This window comes from Rissa tridactyla, chromosome 3 (genome assembly GCF_028500815.1).
Source record: "Rissa tridactyla isolate bRisTri1 chromosome 3, bRisTri1.patW.cur.20221130, whole genome shotgun sequence".
NCBI lineage: Eukaryota > Metazoa > Chordata > Aves > Charadriiformes > Laridae > Rissa > Rissa tridactyla.
In genome coordinates this window covers 20,942,306-20,966,722 of record NC_071468.1, presented here as the reverse complement: position 1 = coordinate 20,966,722, position 24,417 = coordinate 20,942,306, and the positions used below count along the sequence as shown (strand labels likewise).

Below are 24,417 nucleotides of genomic sequence, written 5' to 3'. Positions count from 1 at the left end.
ATTGGATTAATCATAACATCTCTATTTTGGGAGAATTTCTGCGCGGGGTCAGTTTTTACTCATCCCGCCCATGCAAAGTCGCCCCTTCCAATCGCAGGGCGTGCGGGAGATGGTGAGAAAGATTTTACTTGGTGGTTACCTTACTTAGCTCATCTCAACCACACACTTCGTATTTGACTCTGTGTTTAGTCATACAGAATAACCTGATTTAACAGCGAGCCCATGCATCGCACGAGCCCTCTCACCATTTAGAAAGCTGCCTTTTAATGATACTTAATTTAAACTTGCTTGTATGCTACGTTTGCTAGTGAACACATTGGCTACATGGCTCTTATTTAACACGTTCACTGCAGCCCCGTAGCATGCAACACGCTCGCCGGTCCGCGGCAGCCCTGGAAAGACAATTCGCCGCTTGAACATTTTTAAACCTGATTTACCGTTCCAGAGAAACAACCACGCAACTAATCTTCCAGGACAAATGTAACACTGAAGAACAACTAAACTGAAACGTATAAATTCCATATATACTTAAAAATATTATTGTCTGTAATTTAATATAACAATATTTCTAGGCCTATAACCTTGCACGCAGAGGCAATTTCCCAAGCATTAATACTTAAATGGGTCATATGCACCACATCTGTCATTCTGTCCTGAAGTCTATGAGGCACAACCAAGACTCTGCAAGCCTATTGATTTTTCTAGCATTTGCTTTAATTTACTTAACCATTGAGAAATCCATCAGTACATAAAGGGCAACTGTCCATTACTGCCTCATTTGCAGACATTCTTTCCCCTTTTTTTTTTTTTGGTAAATATTTCCCCTTAAATCGCTGTGTGTTTACAGTGTAAAAATGAATCCAGAAAGTGCTCACACCTGTTTCTGTTCAGTAACTGCTGCACTGAGGTATATGTAATGTGCTTAAAGATAGAATAAATACCTCGACATTATTACATCTGTGTGCAAAGGGTGGTAAATTAGATCCTAATTACATTAACAGGGATTCTGCCTCCCAGCTTAAATTTTACATGAGCACTCTGTAAAAATCCAAAAGCTCTGCTGTGGTTTCTTTACGAGCTGGTGATTACAGCTACTTCCTATGCGGTCACTAAATATTCTGTTTACAAATAAATGAAGAAGCTTTGAGCCAACTTGCCAGGGTAATAATCCATGTTGTTGTTTTTTTTGTTGTTTTTTTTTTTTTTTTTTCCCCCAGCAAACCTTTACCACATAAGCATGGCAACAATCAGAAGCCCTGGCTTCATCTAATTACTCTATCACATAATTTCACAAATTGCCTTTTCACTGGGGAGCCAAGTGCAAAACACGCTCACAGTGGGATTTCAGGCAGCAGCTTTCATTTACTACTCATTTCTTGTTAAATTAAACACAAAAACACCAGTTGTGCGAAAGAAGTCAAAAAGAATGCTTGCAAATGAGCCAGACAAGTGTATCTTATATTTATACCATTCGCACAAAATAGCTCATTGGCAAGCTGGATTTTTAATGGCACCATTATCGCCTTTAACCCTTTTAAAGCCTGGTGCAAGACTAGTAACCGGATCATCCTGACCAAACTCAACCGAGGGAAACAGCATCAGGCAGCACATCAGCCTCATTAGCCATCCTTTAGTTAATAACCCCCGAGACGAGGCAGCGTGCCCCGATTCGCCTCCACCTGACCCCTCCGGGAACGACCCCGGGCAGAGTTTGGCCCACAAATTCCTGGGTATTACACCCGCCTATTACGAGGGAGGGAACGGTCCTACAAATCAATGGAGTGGGATTTTTTAAGCGCAATTCCCACTTCAGCCTGGTACGGCCCCTCCGAGGTGCGGGGGAGCCAGCGGGACCTGGGGGCAGACAGACCTGGAGGGCCAGACCCCTGCTAATTATCTGAGTGCTAACAAGGCCGGCTTGCAAGCTGCCACCGAGGAACACAAATTATTTTGAAAATAATTGCAGGCAGTGTACCATCGCCGGTGGAAGTGAACCAGAGGTTATGCCGCTCTAAGATGACATTTTTTACATCAACAAGTACAAAACTACAACACGGCCATTAGTAATTAAAGCTGTTCCTTTTGTAGCACCAGAGCCAGTAGGTCAGGTACCGTTTTACATCAGAAACCAGGCCTTGATGGCTGTGGATTTGCCAGCATTATCTGCACAGGGAGGGGAAAAAAAAAAAAAACAACATTAGCAGCAGCTGTCTGTGTGCCTCCACATTGAAAATCCTATTCATACAGACAGGTGGAGTAATTTAAAAGCCAATGTGGTGCAATTTTGATGCAACTAATGCCACTGTTTACTAAAACGCCACCATTACTGCTGTTTATGAAAACAATACTAAAATTGCATTTTATTCATAAGAATCCCAAGTTTTGCGTTATTAGCAGTTTCAAAATTATTCTGCCCCCAACTGCAGCTTGTGACTCTCCAGGGTTTGCAACCTGCTGCACCAACAGACCCACGCTCGGGTCTCCACAACAATATCAAGGGTTTACCCTCTTTGCAATTCACACGCAAGCGCAGCACAACTCCGGGATCAGCGCAAAGTCCCTGGCAAAGAAGTAGAGATGTGCCAAAAACGCTATTAATTAGCCAGATTCATCTCACATGGCATTTACCTTCCCAAAAATATCACCTAGGGACCCCAAAAGCTCTGGTTGGCACAAATACAGGTTCTCTAGGAAGAAGACTGTCCCCTTGGCAGAGTCCCACCCTTTCCCCTCTGAGTTCAAAAAAAGTCCTTGGAAAACATATTTCTATCGTGAGCAGACCCTTGGCTTTACTAGTGTGACTCAAGTGACACTTTAGTGCCACTAACGTGACTCCCTACCTTTTTCCATCACTGGTACAGAGCATCATAGTGGGAATAAGGTGGTGGTTTGCTGGGTTTTTTCAAATCGCATTTCTAAAATGTTTTATGCTGTACGGGTTGGATTAGAAAAGGTCAACCAGCAGCCAAGAAAGGAATACTCATGCTATACCTAAAGTCTGAGAAGTATTTTCCGGGCAGAAGTTTCTGGTTCATAAAGCAGAAGATGCAGTGGTAAGTCTCCTAGACCTTGCCTTACTAAAATGATGGCCCACCACTGAAGTGAAACGAGTACTCTGCTAGATACTAGGGGTCTAAATCAGGCAATGATGCAAAAGGCGAGGTAAATTAGATAACTACATATTAACTTAAACTCTTTTCTGCCTACTTACCTTCCCTTTACACATATATTTAGCACTGCTGTAGCTTACAGGGTGAGGAGCTGGAAGCGCAGAGATGAGTCTGATCAGTACGGTTTGTTCACCTATCAAAAACCGGATTTTCAGCTGAGCATTTTGGGGAAAGGATGGCATTATCCATGGAAAATTTTAATTTTCTATCAAGAAAAAAAATTCCCTTCCACAATAAAAGTTTTCTGCAGATAATTTTGATGGGCAGACAGTAAACGTAACCCATTATTATTAGGAATTAGGGCTTCTTGAATACATGCAACGAGAAAAAACGTGTAAGCAGTAACAGTGCAGATTCTATGTAGCTGAAGGTAAATGCAGGAAAAAGGGAAACAAAACTTTTAAAATGGGTAAAAAAACCCAACTCACTTCTCATGCCTGTCCCAGAACAACAAACAGACCATATTCACCAGAGTATGGCTGTTGCGGTTCATTCAGACAAGGGTTAAGTTCATGCAAACAGATGTAGGATACTCTATGCCAGAGGAAGGGAATGCATCTTACACAACTTGATGTACCACTTCCAAATGTGACCCGATTTGAAAGGCAGCTTATCTTACACCACAGATTAACACATCTCATCAGATATGCACCCAACTGGTTTGGTGCCTCATATTTTGGCACTTTACCTGATCTGATTAAGTCATTCGCTCGCTTGCCCGTGTGCACTGTGAAACTCCTTCAAGAGTTAGGAGATTGCCAATAAAAAATTAACACTGGCACTTATATACATAAGCATATCTGAGAATCAACATAGGCTCTTTTGTAGCAACTGTGTTAGAGGACAAGCTAAACAAACAACTAATAATGAACAACCGAGCCCATGAATTTATCCTCATTTCCTGCTCACCCACTGCTTGCCAAGATACTGTTGTTGCCTTTGGTGTACTTCATATTGCAAATTATTTGCCAAAATATTTCCGCGGATACTTCCAGATTTACAAATTGGTGGTCGGACTTTTTCCCTCCCCCTCTCCCCCTTCAAAATGGGATACTCGAATTTCGTGTGTCTGCTTTGACTGCAGAAAGACAGCACGTCACGTAGCACATTTCTGTGTGCTCCTTGACTGGAGGAGGCCAATTTCAAAACTGAAGTTGTACACGCAAAATATCACAGCTGCAAATATAAAAAGAAAGGAGAGGGTGGAGAAGAAAGCAAAGCATCTACTGTTGACTTAAAAATTCTTATTACTGCAAACATTCTTGCTGGTAAACTCATTTCCCAGCATATTTATGCAAACAAAAGGAGTTCTAGTACAACCAGAGCAAGTATAATTTAACATCTGAATTAATGTTTATCATGTTTCAACTTTTCAGTATTCCCTCGCTTCTACTCAGATGTGAAATTCTTCTGGTGTGTAAATACTAATGTGTTTCAGCAGCTTCCAAATAATTCAAATTCTTTAATGGGCTGGTGGCTTCCACGTTGGTACAACAGTGCCTCCAAGGTGGAAACTGTGGGAAACTGGGAAAAAGATAAGATAGCCATTCGGGAATAGACACCCTCTGTCTAAAATCTAGCCCAGGCTTTTGGCTACCTTCTGATTTCAACCAAAATACTTCCCTGGACCACTGCTGTTCCTGAGACCTGCGAGGAGCCCAGGATGAGATGTCTCACACCACGTAGTTTAAGACAACGTGATGGTTGTCTTCATCAGAAACGAGACTGAATCGTGGATATGGAAAAAACAGGTGTTGTAACCACACCACACTTCTGAACCTGAGAAGCGCCTAAGTGAGGAATCTGGTTTCCTTGAACCAACTGACTAAAGCACCCTATATTTTTCCTTTCTGGTCTAAAACCAAAGGTTTGTAGCATAGCTCAGTGCCGGCAACTTAAATAATCTACGGGACAGCACGAGATCTCAGTACACGAGACGTGCACTTTCCAAGAAACCATGAAACTGGAGCAACAGCAGCATTGCCAAAGGTATCCCCCCAAAACCCAACAATTTTCTTTAAAAATGGCAAAATTCACCCATGCTAGAAAATGGGCCAATCCTTGGACAGCAGGTCAAACCAACAAATTTGAGGAAGATTAAAGAAAAAGCTGAAGGTTTTGACAGTCAGTGTCCTCCATCAAACTCTGGGAGGGCTGAAGGGTTAAGAAGTTAATTCAAACCAAGTTACCTAAATCCTGTTTGTCCTTCTTTCTGGAGCTCTCAATTCAATTCTGACAGAGCCTTGGAATAATTATCTTCTCCCATAATAACATTTCCCATTTTCTCCCATCGAAGACGACTGCCACAGCACCTCCACCAGCAGAAGGGAGCTGGACCCTCATCCTGGGTTACCTGCACCAGCCTGTGATGGATGCTTTTGCTCGGTGCTCCGGCAAGTCTTCCATTGCCGGGAGCAGGATGAGCCCTGGCTCCCACCTCCCCGAGGGGACAGTGGTGCACGGGCCACCGAAAGCAAGCTAAAAAAGCCTGGCTTTTCCCAGGAATTTGGGACAGCTGGCACTAAGAAGTCTCGCAGATGTGGAAGAAAGATTTTTACAGCTTTGCCCACAATAAAATCAAGTGAAAGAGGAGACTGGCGTATTTGGGATAAAGGGGGGGGGGACACCCCCCACACCCATTCTGAGTCCAATATCGGGAAATATGACCCCTGTTACGCAGATGAGCTCCAGGAGCCCACTGGCATTTCGCAGAGCAAGTATCGGTGCAGGATGGAGACTCGTTGCAAGTTGTACTTTCAGGGGGGTTGGTTTGTTTTAATGCCTTTAAACCCTCTCGGAGAGCACAGCAAAGAAAATCCTCACTGGTTTTAGTCAATTATTTCCCCTTTTTACGTTTTCAGCAGCCTAGTTTTGTACTCGTCTGCCTTCTCACTACGTTCCTTTCCAAAACTGGACAAGCATCCCGTTGGAATAGGGGCAGGGAGCCAAATTAACCCCACTCTCATCGTCCCAAGGCAATAGCTCATAATGACAGACAGATGAAAGAAGACCTGAAATCCACTTGCTTTAACCTTAAAAAGTTGCAAGTCTTTAAAACATTCATACATAAACAAAACTTATAGATTTAAGTGGTACAATAAATAGTATTTTTGTATCAGAATAACATCCTTGAAGCAACAGGGACTATTTTTCTCAGCTAGATCCAGACATAAAGTCCCTCCTTCAAATACCTGTATGCAAATAAACTCTTTTATACAAACAACAACTTTGCTAAATAGATTGCATATTGCTTATTGTAAGTTTTCTTGCTTAATAGAATGGCAACAAACAACGAATAAAGATTCAAAATCCAGATACAGAATAAAAAAAAAAACCTTTCACTTTTACTGTAAAGTCAATGTCTTTCAGCTACGTCTGTTACTTTCTGTTCAGTCTCCCATTTCAGTAACATTTAACCTCTTAAGGAAATTGTTTTAAAAGCAGTTAAAAATAATGATTAAATTATGGGATTTACATGAAAGAAAACCTTGGCCCATTCATTTTTTTTAAATCATGGCAATTTGTTTTTTAAAAGGTGTTTGAAGTCCTTGAATCTACCTCTTGGCACCATTAAAAAAAAAAAGTAGTTTATAATCCCCTAATGTGCTTAAATAAAGCCTTCAATAGTTTAAATTGTTATTAAACATCTTTTGGGATTATAATTTTATGGCTTTTTTTTGCCTGATTAGATGATGAACGTGAAGATCATCAAATACTCATCATATAACAAACCAATTACATCGTATAATCCCCAAAATGAGGTTTGAATCTCCACATTTTAAATTAAGCTGGATTTAAAGGATGCAGAGAATTCACAATGAGCAAACAAAGACACCACCCTGCCCCCCCCCCCCAAAACTCCCTTCATCTAGTTTGAACCAAAAGGTACCATTACTGGGACAAAAACATAGTATGGGTTGAAGCAGAAACTAATCCTGTTGCCACAATTAAATTTACACAGATCTGGTTGTAGGCAAGATTATTTTTTTTCCCCTTCCCTGGCTCCAAGCTCTTCCCTTATTTTGCAATCCCTGCTGAGGGCTATAACATTACAGTGAGGAGATCTGCTTGAAAAATGGTGGTGAGATCTGATCCCTGAATGTTAAGTGATCCAAGAAATAATAAGAAAAAATAAAATAAAGTAAGAGAGCCTGTAAAATGTTGCTGTGCTATAGCACACCCTGAAATTATCCTTAGGGCAACTTTCCGGAGCTCAGCTCCACCACAGGACTGGTTCGCCGCAGTCCCTCCTGGAGACCCTGCCATGGCATTTGATGTTCATCTGATGCCACCCCACAAGCCTCCCCTCATTTTTGACTCAGTTTTTACAGGTTGGGCATGTCCTCACCTCTTCACCAAACTATTAGCAGCCTTATTTATTTATTTATCTACCATTTCCAAATAGTAACAGGCCATTCCTTCCACCTCAAATTTATAGCAGAATCCTAAAAGCAGATTTCACAAACCTCAAAGTTTACAGGCTGCTGTCATAATCTACCATCAAAAATTGCACCGAGCCCCACAGCTACGTTTCACCCAAGTAACGGCCAACCTGGGCAGCTCTTCCAACCCGGACATTTAAATCAAAATTAAGTCAGAATAGCAAATAGTTAAAAACAAATCCTGCAAAGTCCTAAGTGTAAGTCTGATCACAGCTTTTTCCTATTGTTTTAGCTGATTGTTGTTGTTGTTATTATTCTAAGGGGAAGGAAGAAAAAAAAAAAAAGGGGGCAATTTGGATGAATTTATCCCCTGAAGTGTTTCAGAGCATACTGCCAGCCTCTGCAGAGGACAGTGCTTGCTTACCCTTTGGGCATACGTCAACTCAGTTCTGCACATCAGTCAAAATAATGGGGGGGCTGCAGCGTGCCACTGAGCGGGAACTATTGCCCAAACACTTCAACAACCGCAGAGGCTATGGCCTTGCATTTGATTTTTATTTTTTTTCCCTTCAATAAAGAAAAAAAGAATTTCCTCCTAAGTGGGAAACGAGAAGTAAAGGGCCAACCTTAGGAAGTTAAGTCAGTACACAGAAGAAGACTTAATACTCTTGGAGATGGAATAACTGCATAGAAGGAATTAAACCAGCCTATATACTTTTAAAAGACTGTATTAGTCCAACATTTATTTTAAGCCTTTCCAACCATTAATCATTAGTATGACAGACACAGCAATTACTGTCTATTTTGTTGAATTCCGTGCCACTGATGTGTATTAATATTACAATTGTGAGGGAAAAAAAATAAAATTTGCCTTTGAAAAGGAGGGCTCCCAAATAACACCCCAGTTAGGAAGCACCGGCGGTCAAGGAGATGCTGGGTTTTGCAGTTAACCACTGCTCGTTTCTTCCCTGCCATTTTCTGGATGGGAAAGTGAAGGCAGGTTAAGCGCTGGGGGCAAAAGGGAGGTATGTATTGCCTGCCCTGACGTGTCCCCTGCTTGAACAGAGTCACCTCCCTCTCTCTCCTCACCTCCCGTCTTAGGGAGGACCTCATGTCCACCCTAGGGAAGGCCAAATTCACTAATAATTAATAAATAAATAAATAAAATAACTAAGATGGGATCTCTAGTTTCCTCAGCAGACCACTCTTCAGCAAGGAGTCCAGATGGGGACACTGTCGTGTCCATGTGTAGGGTTTTAAGAGCAACCGTGAGGCCCCGACACCCTCAAAAATGAACTGGAGTCTTAATAGTCTTAATTCCTTTGGTCTCTCACCCCGCTACTCCTCAGCTCTGATTGCAGCCATGATTTGGGCCTGAGGTTTCTTGCAGAGAGGACAGCACCCCAAGCAGTTTGTCAAAACGTTATATTGCTCTAGCACTAAGAGTGTTGACACTTCCCCATGTTATCAATGTACTTGCCTGGAGGACATCTTCCTCCATGCAGAAGACCCACTGCTCTTCTGGATGCACAGGTTCTCTGGAGCCGTCTCTCTCCAGCAATAGCACTCCCAGCTGAGACACATGCTTGGAAGATCCTACCATGTTGTCCAGCCATGTTTTAATTTGGGGAAACTGTCCATGACCCCACATAGGGTTTTGCTGGCTTTTGAAAGTTCTGTCTCAAGGTCCTAGCTGGAAAAGGTTGGACTGGGCAAACCAATTCTGCCTTACCGAATTGATAAGACAAGCCTGAAGCCACCATGATGCTGCCAGAAGAAGAGAAAGCTGTCCTGCAATAAATCTGCACTTCACCTGGCTGGGCTGGATCTGCACAGGGGATGGTGGAATTCTAAAGCAAGCTTTAGCTCGGTGCTGCAAGGTAGAAAATGCAGCAGCTTCACTGCATAGGTCCTGGGGGGGTTCTTTCTGTATTTGAGCCTGCCAAAAGAAGAGACCACCTTAAGAGTCCAGATGTTGTCTCCCAGGGGCAGCTACCAACACTGCAACAAGCTCCACCAGCACTATCACCTTCTCTTTTGCATACCATTACTGCACAGGAAAAGAGTGAAAAGCCACTGGCACCCTACACCTAATCTAGACGAAATGGTGACAGGGTCCATTCTCTGGTCCTGAGGCTGTGTATGAAGCCAGCTGCAGGGTCAGGTCAAGCCCACGTACCTAAATGCTCCTGCCACGAGGTCTTTTGGGAGTCACCCCTGCTATCTTCTGCTGTGCTCCCAGGAATGGTTTTGGAAGGTGCTGGTAGCTGGCCCAGTCTAAGAGCATCTGGAGACTGCTCAAGCAGTTTAACAGGACAGACCATCACGTTCTGTGCCCAGGCCTGGGTGATGGTTAATCTACTAGCATAAACACAGCAACAGGCCACTTCCAGGAAAAAAATACTAATACTATTAATAATAGTAACAATTCCTCAGCTGGGAACTATGGGGACTGAGGTGCAGTTGCTCAGTGTCCCCTGGTGTGCCTTGTCCCATCTGCAGAGCTTCCAGGGCATCTCCTCAAACCAGAATCTAAACCAGCTGCGTCAGAATGGTGCGAGCATCGCTGCCGGCACAGCATCCCTGGCCCTTTTTGGAGGTAGATGTCCTTAAGCCCACATCTGCTGTGGAGAGACACCAGATGTCAGCTCATTTTGGTGAGGACCTAGAACTGGGGAGACACCAAAACCAAAAGAGACCTCGGGGAAGCGATGTGCTGAACGCACCAGGGACAGGGTTAAGGAGCTGGCAAAGCTGGGGCACGGCTGACCTAGAGCCTGCCAGAGAGAGAGAGGGATTAACTTGGAGATATCCTCTCCGGCCTCGGAGGAGGAGTGCTCCAGTATGAAGGTTCATTCATAGCAACCCAGGACCGCGCGGGGCCGGATTCCCTGCCTGATCCCTGTGCTGACAAGAGTCACGGCAGATATCTGGTTTCCTGGCTCAGCGGGGGGGACGGAGGGGTGATGCGCGTGAGCGCTTCCTCCGGTTTACGAGTTATACCCTTGGCAGGGCTCCCACCGGGGCTGGGCAAGCTGGCCAGCTTCTGGTTTCATCCTGACCCTAACGACAGGCAGGGGAGAGAGAGGCAACCGCTGGGATTAGAGGCGAGAGCTGTTCTTCGCTACCGCCTGCAGACTCCCAACACCCCTCATCCTCCTGGCCCAGAGAAACTCAGCCAGAAAACCTGGGGCCGAAGGCCCACATTCCCACCGTGACAGATCACCCACAATTTGATGAAAAAGGAGAATGGCATTAAAAACACTTTTTCTAAATGCTGACATTAGAAGGTGTGGTACACAACATAAAGCCTTGAAAGAAGCTCCAGCATCCAGTTTAACCCCACACACCTGTCCAGAGCTTTGATTTCTAATCCCAGGAACCAAAAAGAAAAATACAGGTAGCTGTGGCAACAGAAATAGCTGCACATCCCCCCACCCCTTCGTAATGTTAAATACAGAGGTAACTTACACTCTGGGAATGAGAATGTCTCAAAGAAAAAAATTATACTTTGCTATTAAACCAGATACATTCAGACCTTTCACCATGAAGCTTCTGGTGATCTCTGACAAACATCTGAATGAGGTCTTTGTTTGCTTTTTGCTTTGTTTTTAGATCTCCCCAGTTATTTTCCGCGGTTCTGCGGAGCACAAGAACCAGGGGCCGAACTCGGCTGCTCTCTGCTCGGAAGCAGCGATTCCCACATGAGCCGAGGGGAGCTGCAGCTGTGCGAGCAGCAGGGCAGGACAGGTCTCCGAGGTTATTAGGATAAGCTTAGTCACACTTTGTGGTGAACGTCCTGTTAACAACTGCGACTCGAACAAAAAAAAAAAAAAAAATCTAAAAACAACACACACACACAAAAAAACCCCCCAAAACCATAAAACATACGCTCTGTGCTCTTCCCCTGGCATCTAGCAAATGAGGTAACAACAACAACTCTGCTTGGAAAAGTTCCCTGAGCTGCCTGTCAGTAACATCATACGTATTTTTTTTGCTTTCTATGACTACTACAACTATGACATTTTCCATGTTTTATTTTGCATATGTGATCTAGAGTTCACTTACTGTTAGATGCTGGAACAGCCATGCCCTCATGATATTTGTGGCTACTTTGGGAAAGATGCCACGCTTTTTATGTCGCTTTTTGTCCTTATCTGGATCATCATCATCACCTGTGCTGGGGGAAGCTACACTGTTGTCCAAGCCGTCACCTGTAAATATAGTGAATCAAATTTTGACTTATGCTACCTTTATATACTTCAGCCGAAGCCTGGCTTTGGGTATAAACTGCATGAATATTTAAATGAGGTATAAATTCTTTAACACCGTAATTCACCAGGGGTTGAGGGGATGGGGAGGGGAAGAGACATGGGGAGAGGGAGGGTCTCAGGACTATGTTGGCCCCGTTCTGGTTTATCCTGAAGGACAGTGTGACCATTTCTGCCACTGGATTCAGCACTATAATCCAAACCAAAAAGTGCTTAAAAAAAAAAATCTTTTTTTTTGCAAGCATCCAGCTTGCAAAGGTGGAAACGGTGGCTTTTCTTCACACTAGGTCACTTTCCAAAAATTCATCCCAATCAGCCACTTTGGACAAGATGGCAATTAGGAAAGTATTGATGGTGCCCCATCCCCATGACACGTGTGAAGTTGGGTGGCCCGTCCCACCCTGGGATGCAAAAAGCGGGGTGAATGCAGCTCTCTTGCAACATCATTTTCTCTCCCCAAATTCCGAAACAACCTGAGGATTGGGGCATCGCTTATATTAAGTCTTTTATAGATGTCCGACTTGCCCTGACTTTTGGATGGGAGGTGGGTAGCTAACTGGCCTCCCCTCTTCCCAGCCCCAGCTGAAAGAAATTCATACGGGGATAAGTAGGTACCAATCTGACGTACACCGCAGGAATTAACACCCTGCTTTGTGCTGGTGTGCCACAGCTGCAATAGGTGTCTGCTCCCGTTAAACAACAACTGAGCCAGAATGCATTTCCTTAATGCAGAGAAGGTCTCGGACACTTCTCATCACATTAGCAACTTATCTACGGGAGGACGTCACTGCGTAGCAGCCAACTTGGGTCTGGGCTGACAGGCGACCGGTCAAAGGAAAACAAAAGTTGCAGTGCCCGGTCTGTTCTCATTGCAGTTTTTTGTTTCAAATCCTGAAAGCAAGTTTATAAACAAGTCCACAGAGCAAATCATTCTCTGCATGTGGATTGAAGGGTATATCCCAGCTTCTGAGGACACCGTATTTGTAGCAACATGGAGTTGTGATGTTATTAGGCAAGTGTTTTTTTACACCCCCTGGGCAAGAATGATCGAGAGAGTCATCTGAATTGGGCTGATCAAAACTATCTCTGTTAGGATAAAAATAAAAAATATTAAAAAAAAAAATATAAGATGTAGACTGTCAAAATTATGATTTGTTAAACAGCTTTCAGTACCAAAAAAAAAAAAGTTATAATTAGTGTGATATTTTTAGTACCTTACTGACCGTGGCAAATTTATAATTGTCCTTATGACTTGGCCTGTGTCTTTAATGAAATGGTAACCTTGGGCAGTTATAGAAACAAACAAGATTTTTATGAAGAAATCAGATATCCGACAAATCCTTTGAAAGCCCAGTATGTAAAAAAGAGGCTTTTATACAGAGAAGCAATTCACCATATAAAATAATAATTCATAAAAGAAACATGAGCAAAGGAAACAACTCAACAGCATTTAAAATTCCACGGGCTAATCCACTTTCTGTCTGCAAGAGGCAAACAAGGAAAAGAAAAGTATTACGCATTCATCGATTAAAAATGAAAAGCTTCTAACCTAATGACACTGCCTTTCACCACCTCCCTGCCACCGTCCACCCGCCCTCTCCCCCCCACGCCCTCCATTTTTTTTTACATACAGTCTCTCCTCATTTCAAACCCCCTTCAGATTAATTTAGCAGGCATCGCCTCGTGCCTGACGGGAGGAGGACTCATTGATAATTTATGGAAATATCTACTATAATCCAAGGGAGATGACTTTTTTTCCAGCTTTGTGCATCAATAGATAATCAAGGCCTTCAAGCAGCCTTAGCTTCCCATTACCTCGGGCAAGAGAATTCCTGAAAGCATGCCTCCGGGGCACCTGAATTATATCCTCCATTAGGGGAGGAAAAGCTTTCTGCATTCCACCTATAACACTCCCCAGAACCTTTCCTGTTTATTTCTGCTCTATGAAAGCAGAAGCATTAGGAACAGGATTTTTTAAGTGAAGACTTATGTAGATACAATGGAGAAACCTTTCAAGCGCGAGCCAGATCACCTCCTTCAATCCCTGGCGGTGACCTATCCCAAATAAAAGGTTTCTGTTACATCATTAGCTCAAGCCAAAAACAGCCTTGGCTTAATGCACAGTTTGTTCTTCCTACTGTTTTTAGGCAAATACTGCTACTTTACTCCCATCTGGGAGGGAAATTACACTGCTGGGCTGTAATCTAAGACAAGATTTTCATTGGAAGCAAATGCTTTCAATCCAGTGTAAATACTGGTGCATGTTCAGAAAAGCCTAAAACAATAAACCCTGGCCCTGTCCGACACAAGTTAGCGAAAGTGAAAGGCAGGGAGAGGATAAGAAAGCACCCGGCTATCCTAAGAGCAAATGCTTTGCTAGACTTTTAGAAATTGTTTAACCTCTCCACTTTTTTTTTTTTTTTTAAACTGGAAAATTGATCCCGTAAAGACTGAAACCACAGAGAGAAGTCTAAACGCTCAACTGTGGATTTTAGTATTTCCATCTACTTTGCAACCCGATCCGCTCACCTCTGTGAGGTCTCCAGAGATTACCCCCCCGCTTCCTTTTTTTTTCCCCCTCTCCCTTCTTTTCCTCTTTTTAAAGATCACTAAACAAACTTGAAGCACCGCTGACCAGCCACACGGTAGCAGCTACGAACCGCATTTGTAAAATGTCAGCGGCGACTCCGTTCCTGAAGTTGACTTCTCCCGCCGCCAAAATGAAGGCGAACTGAAAAGGTGGAAATAATCATAGAAATGATGCTAGTCCATAAACAAGCTTACAGCCTCATTAGTATAGCGGGAGGCTCCGCTGGGTGATTTATGCTTGTTTTGCTGATGCCATGAGGAAATGCCATAGGGCAACTTTAGCCAGCTGCTAATGGTTTCTGACAGCTTCTTAGCAACTAGTGCAAGCAACGCCGTGGCGTTTGCTAGTGACAGAAACCGAAAATGTCATATTATCTGCCCATGTGTCACGAAGTCCGTGTGGCAATTAACTAGTAGGCCAGTGACTGAGGGGCCAGAGGCTCTTCAAAATGGCCCGTGGCTATTTGGAGGGGGGACACAGAGCAGGCGCACCGCTGGCCTTTATGCCACACATATGCACGGCCGTATGCACGATCTGCATCACGATCCGCATCCCGCTCCCTCCGTCACCCAGGAGCTGGGTCCACGCGGATCCTTTGTCCGTGGAGAAACTCCGGCTGGCTTTCTCTTTAGGCGCGGCGTGACATTATCAGAGGAATCGGGAGTAATCTGTCTTGATATGGTGGTGGGAAATGGCACTTTAATTGGCAATACCTGATCCTCTGGTTTCGAGGGCTGGATCCAAAGGTGCGAGCTGTTTTTCTGCTCGCTCGCAAATTAGTCTAAAAGGATTTAAGATCACTGAAGCAGACTCGTTGCCTGTCAAATTGCTGGGAGCGCAGCGACTCTGCACAGCAACTAGATGCTATTTAAGAAAAAAAAAAAAAAAAAAGAAAGAAAGAAAGAATACGGAGCCTGTGAGGAGCAGGAGGAGAGCCCAGGCTCCACACGCCCGTTCCCCAGCGAGCAAAACCAGGCGCCATATGTCAACCTGTCAAACCTTTCTGCGTGGCCATTTGCCCTTTCCAATAATATTTAAGAATTGTTTTTACACAATTTTTTTTTTTTGTTATAGGCCACGGTCTAGTGAAAGAGGCCAACCAACAAAGAAAGGAATTTGTACTACAATTCGTCCGTGGACAATTTCTTGCCAGACCTGGGCCGGTCCCCATGGAGCGAGGCAGGTGACCTGTGGCAGCTCCCTGGCTGTCAGGCAGCTCTAATTTCAAACGCCCTCGACTCCCGGCGTCCCAGAGTTGCCTATTTAAGCACACCCAGGCATTTAGGCCGCGCTATCTTGTTCCTTTCAAGAAAGGAGAAAGCGGGCATTTATCGTATTCAGCCCCACTGAATGGGTCAGGCCTCTCCCCGCACCCCGCATCCCTCCTCCTCCGCCAGTGCCTCCTACAACTTCCCTTCCCCTCCCACTCCCCCCAGAAACTGGGAGGCAGAAGCAGCAATGGGTTTATGGCGGCTCCTTGAGTGGGTAATGCTTTCTTTGTCCTGGGTGAGCTGTGATAAACCTTTGTTGGCAAAATCAGTGCTTCTGGAGAGCAGCTTGGCACACGCTGTCGTGGGAATGAGGTGATGGGTCCAAAGCCTCCTCCCTCCCTTCCACACTAAACCAAACTGAGCCATCATCGCCCTGCAGTGTTGGGAAGGCATAGCCGGGCAACCTCCAGCCACCCCAGCTCCTGAAACCACCCTCAGACATGCTACCATAAGAAGCTGCTCAGATAGAACACAAATAGTCCCAATCCCAAGGCGGAGCCGTTTCAGAAAGGTTAGAAATTCAAGTGTCCTAAAAACCCCGGCCCTTCACTCGACTACAAAATCCATGCCTTTGCATGGGGCTCTTTAGACTAATGCCACCCTCAAATGACTTTAAATGACCAGAAATCTCAATAGCAAAGTGCCAAATATAGTTTTACTACAAGATCTTCAGCCGATGCAACAGCTTCTTTCTCACTGCACGTAGCCCTGTACTAGGATCAAATCTGTCTCTGGAGCACAAGCATTTTTATATCAAAGCAAAACATACTGTTCCTAAAAAAGCCTGCTTCCCACGCCTCTGTCGGGAGAGCTGAGAGAGATTTTGGGGTCCACTGTTCAATTTGCTGGGAGGAGGTGAGAGGAGGGCACCAGCTTCACTGAGGCCCATCAAAGCACGCCATGAATGCCACCTTCCACAGCTTTTACAGTCCACTCCTTCATAAGCATCTAAATCCACCACTTGAAGGAGTTCATAGAAGAAAATGTGAAAGAAATGTAACCCAGAAGCCCTGGGAAAGACCCAGAGCAACTTTTAGGTGCACCCTGGACCAGACAGCGCCATTAAATCTGTGTCCTCCAAAAGACTCAACACTTATAAATTGAACTTATTTTTATGTTCCCAAATCTCTCCTGTTAAAAGCAGGAAGAATTCTGCCTTCTGGAAGGACTTTACAGTTTGCACTTACTTTTGCATGTAATAAGCTAATATAATCTAAGCATCCGTTGTGTTTGGACAAAAACTGTTGACTTCTGTACTAGACTTGCAATGTTTTCAGCGCTATGAACTGAAACACGGTGCCTCAAAGTTCACAGGCTTTTTGGTGATTTTGTTTTTTAAATTCTATCACAAATTTTTTTTAAAGTATTTAAATATGAGTTCCTCAAATTCCTCTTTCTGCTAGCATGAGAAATCCTACGTTATCTAAGCCAAATATTTAACTCTTCACTGTCCATCCACAGCTCTGTTGGTTCCTTTCTCTTTTAACCCCTCCAAGAACCCAAATCTCTTTAGCAACCTTTCCAGGTAACTGGAAAGCAGGATTCGTTAATAACTTTAAGCAACATGATGTACTAGAGAGATTTTAAGTGGCAAAATGACTTTCTTTAAACTGTCTTCAGTGCTCTGTGCAAATTTAGAGTAACTATGATAATCTCCACGCCTTTACCTCTGTTATCCCTTACTGAAACACATCTCCAGTTTGCTGGATACACATCTACCACGCTGACTTTTTGCAGAGCAAAACCAGGCCTGTGTGCAAAATGTCATTTTCCTATAAGGTACAAAATTATGTACTCTCAAAAAGCAGGTCCAAGGATGCAACAAGTTTTTTCTGTAAAGTAAGAGCAAGAGAGAAGGAATCTGCCACAACTTACTGTTCACAGGACTTAAAACAAGGATTGCCGTTTCAGACCACCAGCATTGAATGGAATTGGGCAATCAAAGAAGAATATGAAGGTTTGGAGATATTTTTTTTATTTGTTTCTGACACAGCTAGCTCCAACTCAGAAAAGGAATGAGGCGAGCAAAAATCACGCCCAAATGACTCTGAAGTGAGTCAGGGTGGCCAATCTTCATGTCCACAGCCAGAATAGACAGAACAGACTATTTCAGTTGGAAGGGACCTACAACGATCATGCAGTCCAACTGCCTGACCAATTCAGGGCTGACCACGTTCAAGCAAGTTATTAAGGGCATTGTCCAAATGCCTCTTAAACACTGACAGGACATGCGAGGACGAGTTCACCACTCAGAAACGATCATTCCTCCTGACAGCAAGGTGGGGAAGGAGAGAAGCAGAGCAGCACAGGGGGCTGAGTGCTCAGCTACGCCAGAAGAGAGCTGGAAGGCACTGGCACAGTCTGGGACGTGTGCTCAGGTGGTAATCCCAAGTTGTACCTATTTGTTGAGGGGAACTAGAAGTTTTGACAGGAAAAGGCCCGTGAGTTTAGAAGATTTCCCCAAAATACATTATTTTAAAATTTACACATACATGCACCTATATATTGCCTACGTAACACTAATCCACTGTTACTGCTCTCAACCTGCCAATGCCTAAGCAAGGCACATGAGCCGAGGACGGGGCTACCAACAAAAAGGTACTTCAGAAAGCTTCAAGCAACCGTGCAATTTCTTTATCAGGCAAAAACATTTTCCATTAGTTTGGATCCACAATTAGCCAGATGTGATGGAAGCACCCACCCCAGGAGTTCCTGAGGTCAATGGCAATCATCTCAGCACACTGAATGGCCTACAGAACAGACCCAAAAATTATTTACAACGATGGTGGAGGTCTGCTTGTGAATAAGAAAAGTGATGTTAACGAAGGACCTATTTTTTTTCTTATTCCTTAAGGAAAAAGCCTTCTCAAATACACTCAATAAAAAGTTAATGAGGACAACAAGGTTGAAAATGAGCATTAGCAAGGCACAAATACTATGTGTTTGGGTTTGCACGCATCTCTTAAGGAGATAACAGTGCATGTTTCATGCAAGGATTCAGACCATGACATAAGCAGTAGGAGGTTGTCAGTCACAGATAGTATGCATATTTACAAGTTACTAAAGGAAACAGTTGCAAAAATATCCTACACAAATATTCTTAGATGGAGCAACCTGGACAAGTATAAATTACACTCTGGCATTTGACAGATTTTCAAAGTTTTTTTTCTTGAATCATTGAACTTTGTTCTTTAGAGACAGGAGCACCTTTTTGTAGTAACTCGATCCTCCTTTTTGACTTGAATTCCCTTCAGGCAAGCAACAAGCAAATTAGCTGTCTACGCAAAGAGTAAAAACAGCACTGATGAATAGGGGGGAAAACCCCACAGATTTTACTTATTTTCATTTGTTTGGCAGCTTTTTACAGCTGAAACGAAGGAAACCTCTTCTCCTGCACAACGTAGCACTTCTTAACGGCGTTCAGAAAACTCCCTTATTTATGGGTAAGTTGTGCAATACTTCTGGAGCTGTGCATCTATGTGACGAATGAAATATTAAAAAGAAAGCAATTCATTGTATGGGAAGCAAACATCTCTCTGCTGCCAGCAACAGACGTTTACTTTGAGCAGTTGGAAGCAAATACCCTACAGAAAAGTATCTAGTTAAACAGAAAAACATCCTGCTTTAACCAAGAATGGTAAAAAGCTTAAACGGTTGTGGGTTTTTTCCTAACCTAAAAGCCAGCGCAATGACCCTACCACTTCTTGGGAAAAGCTCTTTTTCAGTCATTCTTTCATTTTTTTCAAATATAGGTCTTTATTTGAAACCTGTTCTCTCCAGCCTCAGCTGGAGAGTTGACCCTCCCAGCTATGGGTCCCACCAGTTGCCTTCTCCATGAGAAGCCAACCGCACACAGCTGAGACACAGGTAAGTCCACCATTGGGCTTGGTTGGTCTTACTCCCTTGCAAAGCAGAAGCACAAGCAAGAGCAGGAGGAGCACAGGACTGCTCTGCCATGGGGGAAATATGCCCAACTGATACCCCAAATGGCCACGAGGTCAACTTCTGTAAATCTCTATAGCTCCTTAACAACTGTCTCTATCTTTGTGTTTATCCAGCTTCTAAGACACTTGACTCTTGGACTGAGCACAAGCAGCTGTAAGAGGCTCAAAGCAACGATCAGAAGCATATTACGCATAAACTAAGGGACGTATTATCTGTAGAAACAGTTTATTAGAGTGAAGCATTTAAGTAGGCTTCCTTCCCCAAACACAGCTAAATTGCCCTGGGCCCTGCCTGCGCGCCCGCACCAGTGGAGATGATGCTGTAGGTTTCACGTGTTACAACAGACAATACATGCCAGAACCTTGACACTGTCCAAGCCATTCAAAATTAGCTTCTTCTATTGAAAAAAGTTTTAAAAAAATTAATTGTTGGGCAAAACAAACCAAAATGCTTAGGATGGTTGAACCAAACTAAAGCATTTTCATCTGGGCTAACGCAAGAGCAACCGATGCTGGCCCATGCTGCAGTGTGCACTGCGGTAACTATAGTTCAGACACTGTTTGCCCCAAATCCTCTTTTGCAGGGCTGGATCCCGTATGTCACGGGCGTCATATAACCATAATGAACAGGAGAGAATTAGTCTAGCTGCAGCTCAGGCAAGTCAGGATTCATGACCTACCAAGTCCACATGAGGTATTTGCAATTGGAAGTTCCCACATGGTTTGTGTCAAGTTAAAAAGTTCTTGCTGATATGCAATGCGTTTTCTTCTACTCCTGCCACAGATTTAAAAGTAGTATCAAAACCAGTAAGTTATCACTTTCCCTGTCCCTAGTCCATCAGTAACATCTGACAATGAAAACCACGACACAACTAAAAGAAAACTAACATTAAACTTCACTTTGCATGCCACGGCGGCACCACATACTCTATTTCCCTACATACAGTGGTCACTTTGCAACTGCAAAAGGCAGAATTAAAAGGGGTGAGAATAAAATGCCCCCATCTCATCTACTTTTCCTCTTCTGACAGTAATAACATCTCAGCTGCCATTGCCTATGCTTCAAAAAAACCTTATAAAGGTCCACTTGCTGCAGCCATTACTCCAGAAAATCATAGCTGCTGAAGCTCTTGATTAGGCAGTCAGCAAAAACGCACCTGGCTTTAAACTTAAGGTGCAAATCAATTATTTATTCATATTTTAAAAAAAGAGGAAGACAATTTTCATTTGTTATGGAGGGCTAATCCAAAAAAACCCTTCTGAGGCAGCCTGGTGGTTCTCAATGCAGGACCTTTTATCTCACAGCTATGGAAAGGAGGGCACAGAACAGAGCTGGCCACATCCACCTAAAAGAACTGTTTCATAGAATAGTTTGGGTTGGAAGGGACCTTTAAAGGTCATCTAGTCCAAGCTCCCCAGCAATAAGCAGGGACCCCTTCAACTAGACCAGGTTGCTCAGAGCCTCATCCAGCCTGGACTTGAATGTTTCCAGGGATGGGGCATCTACCACCTCTCTGGGCAACCCGTTCCAGTGTTTCCCCACCCTCATTGTAAAAAATGTCTTCCTTATATCTAATCTAAATCTTCCTTCTCTTACTTTAAAGCCATTACCCCTTGTCCTATCACAATAGACCCTGCTAAAAAGTTTGTCCCCATCTTTCCTGTAGCCCCTTTAGGGACTGGAAGGGGCTCTAAGGTCTCCTCGGAGCCTTCTCTTCTCCAGGCTGAACAGCCCCAACTCTCTCAGCCTGTCCTCACAGCAGAGGTGCTCCAGCCCTCTGAGCATCTTCGTGGCCTCCTCTGGACCTGCTCCAACAGGTCCATGTCCTTCTGATGTTGGGGGTGCCAGAGCTGGAGGCAGCACCGCAGGGGGGTCTCCCCAGAGCAGAGCAGAGGGGCGGAATCCCCTCCCTCGACCTGCTGTGAGTATCTGCCCAATACCTGGGTTCCATAGCATCAGGGCAGGAACTGGACCCGAAACATTTATCCTCCTGTTTTCTAAGCAAATGTTAGAAATATTTGCAAACATGACTGAATGGATGGCATTTGGACTCCTCCCTTCACCCTGCCCTAGCGCTGCCTGGGATGCTCAGAAGAAGCCTGCCTCACTCTCCAAAGACAAAATCTTATGTTACCACGCACGTAATCATCCCAGGAAAAAACACCTTAATTACACAACAACCAACCCTCTGTCAGACCTTTTAAGGAAAAGGCGTAGACAGAATTAATAATGTTTTTCTTAGGCTGTCCCCACTGCTCCTTGCTGCCCGGTGCCCTAAATCCACTGCTCTTGTTCTTCCAGCAAAAGCCGGTCGCTCTGGAGGGCCCGTGACAATAGCAGGAGGCTGTTCCTCGGGAAGGAGGTGCAGAAGCCAAAAGGAGATAAGTAGATTTGACAGAGCCAAGCTCACACAAAATTTTCTTCCACTTGACTGTCCCTCTCCAACACAAAAGGCAAATCTGCTCTGATGAGGCAAGTGCTTTTAAAAAAAGCCCACAATGGGAAAAACAAACCTGAAGTTGGGCTTTAGAGGGAAGGCGTGGTAGCGTCAGCTCTGGTGGCCAGCCGGCAGGCACGCTGCTGCTCGCATGGCTCTCGCTGCCCTCCCCTCAGCACGGGGAGGAGCAGGACAGGGGTGCCTTCAGAAATCATCTCTCACCATCTCTTCTGCGGCTTAACACAGGCAGCACATGGTAGAGCGTGGCACTGGAGATGGAGGGCGCCCGTGGGTGTCATTCTGCACCAACCAAAGCACAACCACTAGCGGTAGCCAGCTTCAACTTCACTCCAGCCCATCTACACAAACTGGGGTTAGAAAACCCCAATTTGGGTAGGGCGCAGAAGAGGGTTGCTCTCTCTGCCCAGATTTCCCTTGCTTTACATGGCTGGGAGGGATCAAGCAATGACCGCCGTGGTGCTCAGGCCACTAATTCCCCTTCTGCTACAAACACTCCCCCCCCCAAAAGCGGACTCTACTTTCTCACCCCCTGCTAACACCCCTTGGGTGTGGGGAGGTGGGGTGGCACCATGGGCAGGTTGGGCTTGTACAAGAACACATCCAGGCAGCTGGTGTGAATCCAGCCCCCGCAGCAGAGCCTGGAAACTCAGAGGGCTTGGAGAACCCTTCGGAGAAATAACAGTGATGGGGAGGTGGGTTTTGACCCTACTTCTCGTGGCCACCAGGCTCAGCACCAACGCTGAGCTCCCTTCACGGTCCACCCCAGGGGCACGCAGGCACTGACAGCCCTTTCAGACACCTCAGTCCTACTAAGTCTGCACGTCCCCTTTGGCTCCAGCTTAATGTATTCATGTCACTGCTTTGTTTTTGGTTTCCTATAACTTTCTATCACAGCTTCTGGTGTTTTGATGTTTGTTTTACAGTGCAGTTATAGGTTAGGGTATTTTTTTTTCCAAATTAAAAAAAACCAAACAAACGACAAACCCAAATGCAAATCATCCAGGAGCAAACAGATGTCAGAGGGTCCAAAACATGCTATGAAGGTGAAAGCAAAGTCAGATAAATGCTGGACGCTTAAAAACTTCCCCTGAATATCACCCACAGGTGCACAGGTTCCTTATTTTCATCTCCATCTTCCGTCACTACATATTCCTAGACATCAGCTACCCAGGATTACCTTAAATAGGCAAACTGATGGGAAAAGGGAAAAACTTCTGGTGCACTCCAGAATTTGAGTATTATTCATGTCACTACATCTAGTGGCATCAAAGGTGGGTAAAACCACTGTGAGAGGGATGACAGATGGGAAGGAGGTAACTCAGTCATTTCCATTTATCTCTCTCTGACTCCATTCCTTCGCAATAAGAGTGCTTAACCAAAATCCCACAGAAAGCTCAAGGCAAAGCTGGGTCACAGCAAAAAGCCATCCAGTGTCTTCAAAAAAAAAAAAAAAAACCAAACCAAAACCAAACACAAATTCAAACACCCCTCAAAACACAAGCCAGAAAGATGTCTGGTGTTTCTTTTTCAATTCACACCATTTGTCATTATCCCTAATAGCAACACTAGTAGAAATGGATAGAAAGCAGAAACTGCCTGCTTTTAGTAATTCGATGTACTTAAAATGACATTAATGAGTAACCAAGGAAGTTAAAGAAAACCTCAGGTTCTGGCAGGCTGAAAACCACAGGCATCAGCTTCCCCTAGGCAGGTAGAGACCACATGGAAAAATAATCTTGTTTTTCTGCTGAAGCAACCTCATCCTTCTTGAAAGGGCTGAGGACCTTGTCTCGCCCCTTCCACCCACTGGTGATGGAAGAGGACCCTCATCTGCCCAGCTCACCACTTGATCTTTCTCCTCCTGGGGCAGCCCGGCAGTACCTACGAAGTCACCAGCTTCACCTTCAAAATGGTTCTGCCAACCGTCCCCTTGCTCAGATGGTACTTTCTCAGCTGAGGTTACCAAGAAATATATTTCTACTGCCTGCGTACCCCATCTTTCTTGCCAAAACTTTCAAGACTTGCTTCTCAACTGGAAGGACAGTTGAGGAGGAGGACATACCATGCACATGCAGACAGCCACTGCTACTCCTAGACAAACACCAGCAATGTCCCTGTGACCTTCCCATGCATATGGTATCAACCAGAAGGGTTTTATAGGCAACAGCTGCCACGCAAAGGAAAAGACTGAATTTTCTGAGCATTCTGTGAATGCCGGGCAAAGAGAAGAATGGAAAGGAAATGGAAGGAGCAACCTGAAAAGGAGAAGGGAAAAACAGGAGACCTTGGCTAAAAGGGGAGAGCTCACCACATTCTTAGCCCTGCCTTCA

The 24,417-nt window shown here is 44.4% G+C and overlaps 1 protein-coding gene across 1 annotated transcript in view; it reads right to left on the bottom strand.

The window, feature by feature from the left end:
* Positions 1 to 24,417, bottom strand: part of MEIS1 (Meis homeobox 1) — a 113,431-nt gene that overhangs the window by 42,744 nt on the left and 46,270 nt on the right. The window contains 1 exon segment of the mRNA XM_054194689.1: positions 11,621 to 11,766. Coding sequence (XP_054050664.1) covers positions 11,621 to 11,766 — 146 coding nt within the window.